Below are 10,793 nucleotides of genomic sequence, written 5' to 3'. Positions count from 1 at the left end.
CAAGTACTGTGGGCCTGCTCAAAGTGTGTAATTAAATAATAGAAGTTCCGCTGTAGGGCTGAACAGGAAGATGTGTGCGAAAGCAGGATCTCCCATCTTCCAAAGCAGGTATTATTTACAGCTGAAAATAAAAAGAGGAGGTAAGCAGAAGAGGCCATATGGTAAAGTGTCTGGAGGTCCGATGCCCCGGTTTTATCAATTAGAACCTGCATCTAAGCTGTCACTTCACCTGTGACTGAATGAGTTCTCATTTCTACAGTAAGCCTTGGTCAAATTCCGACAGCACACGCCATATAGTAAGTGCTTAAATTAACTGTAATATTAAGAGCCTGCTAACTGGAAATGCTGAAGTAAATAGCATACAAGTGACAAAGTTAAAAGGGAAAGCAGGAGATGGAAATGAAGGTAGGTGAGATGAGACAGAAATCTAATATTTCCATTATCTGGCAGCAGCACTGTCCAATGCAAGCCATTCTGTGATTTTAAATGTTCCTATATTTAAAAAATTAAAAAGAAACAAGAAAAATTTTAATAATGTTTTATTTAATTCTATGTATCCAAAATATTATCATTTAAAACACATAATGGTTATAAACAAATTGAGATTTTTAACATTATTTTGTTTTATATTAATAAGTACCTGAAACCCAACATGTTTGCACATTTACAGCATATCTGCATTCAGACAAGCCACATAGTAACTGTTCAGCCCTAAGTGGCTGGTGGCTATGAGACTGGACAGTGTGCCTAAGACTGACTGGTTCTGAAACAGTACTTGTCATAAATGGGGACAGCAACAGCCACTATGTTGACTAATGCAAGAGATGGCCACCCTACAGTAGCCTAGCCAAAACAAAAAGAATCTCAGTGTGATCAACCTTCATATTCAATTATCAATTTACAGAAATACAAAGGAGAAAAATCCTCACTAAATGGCATGCTAAAGATGCTCACAGTAAAACTTAGGCTATGGGAAACTTAATACATGAAGAAATGAAAACAGGGAATGTTTTTTATAGCATGGAGGAATAATCCATGAATCTAAACCTAAAAGGATTTATAAATGAATACAGAATGTTCTGCAATGTTCAGGGAATTGAGAATTTTAATATAATACTAAATAATTATTTCACCTATTAGCAGTATGAAATTATTTATGGATAAAATGATATATCTAGAATTTTCTTCAAGATAATGTATGAGCTGGAGACTGGTGTGGAAGTTTACATAAGGTGAAACTGGCTATGAATCAGTAATAGCTGAGGCTGGAGCATACACACATGGAGATCTATTTCACGGCTTTGTCTCCTTTTGCAAAGTCTTAATCATCCACAATAGCATTTGCAAAGAAAACTATAAAGCAAAAAAATAAATCTGAAAAAAGAAACTGGATTTTAAAAAAGCTTGAAGATAAAACTATAGTTAACAGCTGTGATAAGCAATCAATCACCAAGCATCCAAGCGGAGTTCGGGGAGAGCCTGTTTGTTCCTTTGCTTGTTTGTTACTTAGCCTGATACGGCCTTAGGAGAATTCGTATTTGTACCAACGTAAAGTCTCCTTTTCAGCCCATCTGCATCTGATATTCTCCATAGGAAGCAGAACCTTCCTTACAATCTATTCATAAACTATACAAAAATCACCTCTTTACAGAGTTTAGGGTTCTAATTTAACACTCAAAAAGATTCTCAGAAAACCTAAGTCAAACTTAGCAACAGGAACTCAAGACATTAGTTAATATACCTGAAAAATTTAACTTTTATTCTTCCAATTTTAACCAGGAAGTCAACACTTAGTAATTTTTTTCATGATTTATTTTTTAAAAAGTGCAAAACTACACAATAATATCTCATTATTCCAAGCTTTATTCTTCTTCCTTTGAGTCTGAAGAAAATTGATTAATTGATGAAGTCCCACAAATGTAGCGTTGATTCTGCAGTCACACCCATGAGAATGAAGAATCCCACTGTCTAGAACCTGACTAGGTTCCTTCCTGCTTTAGAATACTTGCTGTACATATGTTAGTTCACAATAAAACATAAAATTAAACTGGGTGTATATGTCTCATAAAAAATTTTCAGGACAAAAAAAAAATTTTTCAGGACAGATTAAACATTAAAATTTCACCAAATTTTACCTTAAGTGTTTAATCAAGTTAAACTAATTTAACTATAAATTAGTTGCAAATAACCTTTTCTTTTAGGCTTTCAAAACAGCTAGTAAGTCAATACAACCTTTAAAATGTCAAAGTATGCTATATATATATTGCACTTTTTTGATAGGCTGGGCCAGTATCTTCTGTAATGATACAAAAAGTATTAAATACAATCTATTTTAAAATCAGTAAGTTCTTGATTAATCTCCCTCAAATTGTAATTATCATTTCTAAAACCTTCTAAGGATTTTCTAAGATTTAATTTCTTAAATCCAGTTTTAAAATTTAACTGGGCTGGGGTAGTTTTATTGACTTTTTATGTCCTCTTTTGGTCCCTCAATGCTGAAAGAAAAATTTGAACAAATGACATTTCATGTTTCCTGACTTAATAAAAAAAGTTATTATTATTAATTAAAAAACCCTTCAATTACCTAACCAAAAACCAGTATTAGTATGTGTCTATATACATATGTGTATGTAAGAGAGAGGTTAACCCTGAAATGTCTATGTATGGCTATAGGTCCCTTTAGAGCCTTACTAAATTTTGTAATTAAGAGTTAATAAATTATACACTAAATCAAGTTAGGAAAAAACCTTATTTTGTGAAAATTAAGTCAATTCCCAATATGCTTGACAGAAACAAGCTATTCGTTTGCATCTGCTTCCAATGAAGACATTACTCAAACTGTCCAATGCTTTACTTCCAAGTGGTCCACTACGGGATTCTTCAGGGTGTTTTAAGATTGGCTGTAGCTAGAGTTCTGACTTCCATTTGGACCCTGCTCACCTTCACTGTTCAAATGGGGAAGAAAGAAATTTTATGCCAATTAAAAGATTCATTTTTAAAATACTCTGATAGTACTATTAATTTCTGAAGTTCTTTATTCTGTGGAGCAATTTTATAAAACAGACATTCCTGATTGTAAAACACAAATGTAGAAAAATTAAAATCCAGAAAAGTAAAGTTGGTTTTATGTTTTTATTCTTCTGTAACTTGAGGCCCTCATACATAACAAGCAGTCTGGAAGTTAGTGTCCATATACATTCAAAGATTTAAGTTAGAGAAGGATTTCACTATTATTACAGGTATCACTCAACATAGAGATTACAATTGATTACAATTTCTTCTGAACAAATTTCCTACAAAATTAAATCTGACATATAAAATTTCATTTCTACTCTTTAGGAAAATCCAAAGTGTCTTTCAAAAAAAAAAAAAAAAAAAGGAAAAAGGAAAAAAAAACCTGTGCATAATAAAATCATATGGTAATGATAACAAACTTTTATACATCAAAAATATGGTCATTTATTTGAAAAATGCTGAATATTAAAATAAAAATAACTAAAGCTGAAAGTACCAGTAAGTGTGACAATAGGAGGTTGCCTTATCTTGTCCAGCATCATCTTGCAGCTTCAGGCCCTGCCATTAGTGGAGAATCGCTCAGGGAGCTTCTGTAAGACATGCATCCAAAGGTAGCTGTTTCAGTGATGCCTTAGGCAGCTCCTACTAACAGTTAGCATCATTCTCTGCTCAACTCTGCACCACTGTAGCCAGCAGTATCTAGAACTGCACCCTACTGTTGTATACCCTCTCTAAGGACCAGCTATGCTTACAGCATTTACTTCCCTTCTCTCCTTCCTCGCTTTGAATGATCTGATACTTAGAGAGCCACTCACCTAAGTGAACAGGTTCACTTAAAATAACAAAAACATCTTAGCACAGGAGGTTCCTCTTAGGTAAAATTATTATAACTGTGTGCTATGGATCATAGGATCACTCAGAAGCCAAAACTTATTTTCTTTAGCATATCATGTCATCAAAAATTTTCAAAATGCTTACTGAAACGTATGAAATAAGAGAATAATCATTACTGAAGGGAGAGGAACGACAAAGAGGCAAATAGAAAGAATTACTTTAAGCTTTTTATCTCTGTATTTCAATTGTTTGTTTAATTCAGTTCAATTTAAGTACAGAATGTGGCTATATGTTGAGGGATACCTGTAATAGACCTCCATTGCATTAGAAAAAGTTACTAGACAGAAGAATTTATCTAAAAACTGAGACATTCTCAATTTATCAAGACAAAAATTACATAAAGGGAAATAAAACATTAAATTAAATTAACTCAGTAAGTCTAAAATGTACCTGTTTGGAGGTGGTTTTGGTTTCGGCATCTTACTAAGAATAGTTGCCATCTCTTTTCTCTCATCAAAATTCTTCCACTGCTCATATAGTTTTAAAATAACCCTGATTATTTCCAAAATCTAGAAGAAAATATTTGAAAAGCTCTCAGTAGCAAAAACTAGCAACGTATCAGTATGTAAAGAACAGGTATCATGCAGGGCAATGAGGACCCATGCCTCAATGCCAGCACCTGGGAGAAGGAGGCGGGTGGATTTCTAGGCATCAGAGCCCAGCATGATCTACATAGCAAGGTCCAGGCAAGAAAGAGCTATACAGTGAGACCCTGTCTTCAAAAAGAAAGAGTACCTTCTCCATATCCACAGAAAGTTCTGCAAACCACTGTCGAGCATCTTTCTGTTGTACGACACAGGCTACATGGAGGCAAGCTAGGAAGAAAATGAGAGACAGCTGTTCATATTTAACTGTAAACACAGATTTAGTACTAAAGATTTTCATAAAGACTGTCTTACTTTCTAATACTATTTTAAAAAAGTGTAGCAACAATATTTACACACACACTGTATTATAAAAAAAGAAATCTCTAGCTACAGGATGCCTTGAGGGCAAATTTGTTACAAGATAAACAACTCCAACTGAGAAATTAGGACAGGAAAAATCACCTGTGCATACACGTGTAAAGTAGTCAAACCCCACCCAGAAGTCAGTGACAGAAAACAAAGCCCAACCTAAGCAATGCACTGCTAAGTCTTAAAAATGTTTGTTAAGGGTACAGAAGTCTTTGAACCCACAGGTCACTAGGGTAACTAGGAATGTTAACCATAGGATGTCTCCCTAAGGAGGAAATAAAATTCCTGCATTCCATCCAGAAAGCTGGGAGTGGCTATTCTTAACGACCTAGAGACTAGAGACTTGTTTGCTCTCTGTGGAGGCAGACCTCACGCAGATCCTCCAGTGTCCATCCCAGGTCCTCCCTCCTTGGATCCCTATCTGTAGATCCCGGTTAATAGAACCCATCCGTAGAGGATATAATCTAAATTTTTAAAACGCTAATTTTTTCCTTAGGTGTTTATTAACCTTTGCACTACAGTCACATTTGGTTAGACAAGCTTTGAAAGACTGTCTTGCGTGATCTGGGTTCAATTCCCACCCACATTAAAAACCACAAACTAACTAAAACAAAGCTGGGAAGAAGGCTGGAGAGATGGCCTAATAGGCTAAGAGCACTGGTTGTTCTTCCAGTATTCAGTTCAATTCTCAGCACCCATATGATGAATGAACCAACTGTTACTGCAGTAATGGGGATCCAATGCACTCTTGTGGCTTCTGCAGGCACTTCATGCACATAGTGCACGGACACACATGCAAGCAAAACATTCACACACATAAAAGAAAACTCTTGGGCATGATAGCACACACTGGTAATCTCTGGGACTCACTGGTCAGTCAGCCTTGTCTAATAAATGAGCTGTAGGTCTCAGTGAGATACCCTGTAGGTCTCAGTGAGATACCCTGTTTCAAAAACGTAGATGGCTCCTTCAGAATGACAAAGGTTGACCTCTAGCCTCTACCATGTGTACCCCGCCTTCACATGCCCATACTCACACACAACACCCCCACACACACACTTACATTAATGTTTCAACACATAAAAGACTATATAAAAAAGCCACTGATCTCAGTAAGACTACCTGAGAGGAACACAGACCACACAGGTGGCAAAAACATGCCATACATCCTGCTATTTCTTCCTATCCATACAAACCCAGCATCTTTTCTCACTGAACATACATACTACTTTAGAGTCCCACCAAGTCCAGCAATTTACAAGAGTCACCAATGAGGGGCTAGAAAGATGGCTCAGAGGTTAAGAACACCACTGGCTGCTCTTCCAGAGGACCTGGATTCAATTCCCAGCACCCACATAGTAGATCACAACTATCTGTAATTCCAGTTGCAGGGGATCCAATGCCCTCATTCATACATACATGCATGCAGGCAAAACAACAATGCATATGAATAAAAAGAAACAAGTCATTAAAAAAAAGGCACCAATGCAGAACTGTTAAGTTTAACTTATATCAACCTCTAGTATAAGGTTGAAAACCAGCAATGTTTATGACATAACTGAAAGGGGGCACTGGAGAGAGACAGCTTAGCTGTACTTATTCCTCTTGCACAAGACCTGGGTTCAATTTCTTTTTTTCTTTTTTTGGTTTTTCGAGACAGGGTTTCTCTGTATAGCCCTGGCTGTCCTGGAACTCACTTTGTAGCCCAGGCTGGCCTCGAACTCAGAAATCCGCCTGCCTCTGCCTCCTGAGTGCTGGGATTAATGGTGTATGCCACCACACCTAGCTGGGTTCAATTTCTAGCACCCACATGATGGTTTACAACTATCTCTAATTCCAGGGGGTCTAGTGCCCTCTTCTGGCCTTCATGGGCTTCAGGCATGTGTGTGTTACATATACATACATGTGGGTACAAATATTCATACATATAAAACAAAATCTAGCCAGGCGGTGGTGGCGCACGCCTGTAATCCCAGCACTTTGGAGGCAGAGGCAGGCGGATTTCTGAGTTCGAGGCTAGCCTGGTCTACAAGGTGAGTTCCAGGACAGCCAGGGCTACACAGAGACACCCTGTCTCAAACAAACAAACAAACAAACAAACAAACAAAACAACGCCCCCCCCCCCCGAAAAAAAATCTAAAAGAAGATTTAAAAAGACATGAATGAAAAAAAAAAGAGAGAGAATGAAGGAGGAAGAAGATGAAGAAAAGGAAGAAGCAGAGGAGGAAGAAGAGGAGAATGAAAACAAAGAAAAAGGAGAAGGGTTTTTAGAAAGGAGTCATGAGAAAAAAAGGGAGCAGAATATATTAAATCTTTGTACAAATAGATAGCCGGTGTTCTACAGGATATATCATTTAACTGTTTATAAAGTTATTATCCCTCCTACAATTTTTACAAACTCAAAAAAAAATTGTTTTTTACAACTGTAAAGTAAGGAATGTTTAAATCTGGTCTACTTAACTCCCAAGACAATTTGAGCCCATCGCTGTATGCTTCCTACACACCATAGAACGCCAGCTAAGTTCTCCTAGTAACAGAAGCATAATGCTTTTTTCCTTAAGTTCTTGAGTATTTAACTGGATCCAGAAATAGAAAACAGAGAGACTTAGTTCTGAATTTCCTCCCTAAACAAATAAAAACTTTGCTTAGATACTAGTTAAAATTATTTTCAATGAATTAAGGGGTGGGGGGAGAGGAGAAGCCTTACCAAAAAGCAGAAGGGGGAAAATAATGCTAATCTGGGATGGTTGTAGTGTTTATCATTGAGAGCTCACATTCAAGATTAGTCTACTACTACAAAAAACATAAAATTAGTTGAAATGTATTCTAGGATGACCTAAATACGCACAAACAGTTATCCAATAAAGGCACAGCAAATTTACATACCTAAAGCGATCATGAAAGGAGGATACAGCAGACAAAGATCCGTCCTGTAGGTATCATTCACTATCCTCCTGTAGAAACGTAAATTTTATCGTTACTAAACGCATAGCTGCTTCATCGACTATAACTTCTTCCCCAGAGGACCAGATTTCCCTCCCATCTTTGTACACTTACATCCCTGTTTGATTAATGACACACAGAGACTAAGCAATGGATGCATGAGTGTGACAACAAGGGGACACGCATTACTGAATATAAAACTCATGTAGTAGTTTAGTTTCCACTTTGAGACCCCACAACAGATAATGTAAAATATTGTTCACATTCTAAAAAGTCAAAAGTAAACAAAATGTATCATTTTAAAAGTAAATTCATTTTTAATGTTCATGTAAAGTCTGTTTTTCATACAAAACATTGACATATCCTTATCAAATAGGTAATTCAAGATATATATGACTTTATAACTTATACCACTACAGTATTTCAAATTTAACAAGCATATATCTTCCTAAATATAAAATGACTTGGGACATTTTAATATATTAAGCCATGTGTTTTGTTGTCAGCCCTCTTATCTAGTAAGTAACTATGAGTAACTTCTGTTCTAGTTACCATGCAAGGGGAAGCAGCACGTCTTCTTGGCCCATGTCCTGCACATACTGGAGCAAAGGTCTATAAGGATGATACACTATCAAGCAACAGTCCTAGAAACAGTTTAAAAATATGTATGTATAAAAACAGATGTATTACAACATAAAATTATAAAATGGTATCATTTTCCAACAACTTGTTTTGTGTTTCAAATTAATTTCTTTTTTTCATACTTGCTTTCTTTTTATTTTTATTCTCTTACTCAGATATGACCCTATGCTACTATAACAGTGAAGGCAGTGTTGTCTCTGGAATATACCTTGGTAAATCAGATGGTACCCAGTCCGCATCCATTCTTTCCCCTAGAGATTCAGAGTGTCATATCTGCAACACACTGTAGCCTCTTATTAGGCTATAAATCCATACTTCTCAACTGGAGGGGCATGATGCTGACAAAGCCTAACCCATCTTTAACTCTACATACACGCATACATTGTACACAGAATTTACAAAGGTCCTGGATTATTTGCTTGTAACCCTTATTAAAGTTACAAGAAAACTAAAAAATAATTTTTTTGCAGCCCAAGTAAGATAAATTATTTTACGGCCTTCAGAAAGGAAATAGGGATGATACTCTTATGTTTCTATGACTTTGCCATAACATATCATTTGGATATATTCAATTTTAACCTCCTTTCAATACAACCCATCAAGTTTTTGCTGTGTTATGGAAAAATATACATACCATTAATTCTAAGAGGTAAAATTCACACTCTAGTATCTGTTAAAAAACAGTGAAAATAAGCATAATTACATAACTACTTTTAAAAGTTAAGTTACAAATACAGATAAATAATTCATCAATATTATACAAAATTTCTAAATCAAAAATAAACACAGTAGCTTATGTTAGCATTAACATTTACAATAAAAAATTACTAATTTTGTTTGTTTCTTGAGGGTCTGATGATATAGACCAGGCTTCCCTCAAAGTCACATAGCTCCATCCACCTCTGCCTCCTGAGGGATGGGAGTAAAGGCTTGTGCCATTATGCCTGGCAAAAATTGCTTTTTACTGTTATATAATACATTTTAAATTCTTATGAGGAAAAGACAGTATATCATATTTTTTGGGGGGGTCTTGGAATTGAACCCAAAGTCTCAAATATTGTAAACACTTATTTTGCTACTAAGCTACAACCAGAATTCTTATAAAAATAAATAAATAAATTAAAAAGTTATAAATGTTAGAAACTTCAAATTTAAGCCAGCATGGTGGCACATGCCTTTAAATTTCTGAGTTTGAGGTCAGCATGGTCTAATTCCATGACAAACCAGAGCTAAACAGAGAACTCCTGTCTTGAAAAAAACAAACCAAAAAACTTCAAAATTTTCTATATACTTTCTATTTGACAAATGCACAGTGCAACTATTGATCCTTTTTTTTTGTTTGTTTGGTTTTTCGAGACAGGGTTTCTCTGTATATCCCTGGCTGTCCGGGAACTCACTCTGTAGCCCAGGATGGCCTCGAACTCAGAGATCCTCCTGCCTCTGCCTCCTGAGTGCTGGGATTAAAGGCATGCGCCACCACACCCCGCTTCAACTATCGATACTTAACGGAATAAACAAATTCCTTGCAAGGTGAGAAAAGGTAAGTCTATTAAAATATTAACAGAAGCCAACAGATAATTTTTTAGGAACAGTTTTCAAACTGTTCCAAGTGAGACACATGGGTGTAACCTGGAAATATTGATGTAAGACTACTGCCACTCCAGTAAAATTCTGAAAATTCTGCTTTAATTTGAAGAAGTTCCAACTTCAATATTATTAAAAGCTTCCTAAGGCGATTTAGCTGGGATCTAAGATTAATAATGACTACTGTTAAGTATCACCCAAAAAATATAGAGAAGCTACTGAAACTTACTATAAAAACAATAGATATGTGTACATTTTATAGTACCTGAAACTCCCATTCCTATGAGAGTCTCAATTTTATTCGCATATAAAATAGAGTCAGTTAATACAAAGTCTTATACAACATACTTACATGATTCATCCTGTAAGGAAATTCCTTTGGAAAAGCATATGAAAATCTAGTTTTTACTATAGGAAACAAAACAAAACAATTAAAACCAAGGAAATGCCAGCATGAATTTATCCAACATTCCATTAACATAGCTTCAAATATTAGAAGGTGCACTATCCTCAGTAGGTGCTCTCAGCAATCCTGAAAGCATCATCCTCATCTATGGAGAGTTCCAGGAGAGCCAGTGCTACACAGAGAAACCCAATCTTGAAAAACAAACAAACAAAAAAGCTGCTGTTGGAACGGAGCCATGTGCCGGCACTCACAGCACCGGGAGCGTTCCAAGACTGTGGAAAGGTAAAGGAAAAGGGGAGAGGCAAGGTCGGGGAGGGAAAAAGGAAAGACTGTGGAAAGGTAAAGGAAAAGGG

The 10,793-nt window shown here is 36.0% G+C and overlaps 1 protein-coding gene across 2 annotated transcripts in view; it reads right to left on the bottom strand.

Annotated features, from left to right (window-relative positions):
- Window positions 1–523: 523 nt before the first annotated feature.
- Ccnc (cyclin C) overlaps window positions 524–10,793 on the bottom strand; it is a 22,139-nt gene continuing 11,869 nt past the window's right edge. The window contains exons 6-13 of one of the 2 annotated variants that reach the window (XM_021160935.2): window positions 10,387–10,442; window positions 9,085–9,120; window positions 8,361–8,452; window positions 7,752–7,819; window positions 4,645–4,724; window positions 4,300–4,418; window positions 3,512–3,605; window positions 1,846–2,945 (exon numbers count right to left, since the gene is read on the bottom strand). In XM_021160935.2, coding sequence (XP_021016594.1) covers window positions 3,554–3,605; window positions 4,300–4,418; window positions 4,645–4,724; window positions 7,752–7,819; window positions 8,361–8,452; window positions 9,085–9,120; window positions 10,387–10,442 — 503 coding nt within the window. In that variant the 3' untranslated portion in view covers window positions 1,846–2,945; window positions 3,512–3,553. Of the gene's footprint in view, window positions 2,946–3,511; window positions 3,606–4,299; window positions 4,419–4,644; window positions 4,725–7,751; window positions 7,820–8,360; window positions 8,453–9,084; window positions 9,121–10,386; window positions 10,443–10,793 lie in introns of both variants that reach the window. The other variant, XM_021160934.1, reaches the window with a different exon arrangement.

This window comes from Mus caroli, chromosome 4, assembly GCF_900094665.2.
Source record: "Mus caroli chromosome 4, CAROLI_EIJ_v1.1, whole genome shotgun sequence".
In the NCBI taxonomy this organism is placed as follows: domain Eukaryota; kingdom Metazoa; phylum Chordata; class Mammalia; order Rodentia; family Muridae; genus Mus; species Mus caroli.
Note: the sequence above shows the minus strand (reverse complement) of the source record. Positions and strands in the feature narration are given on the sequence as shown.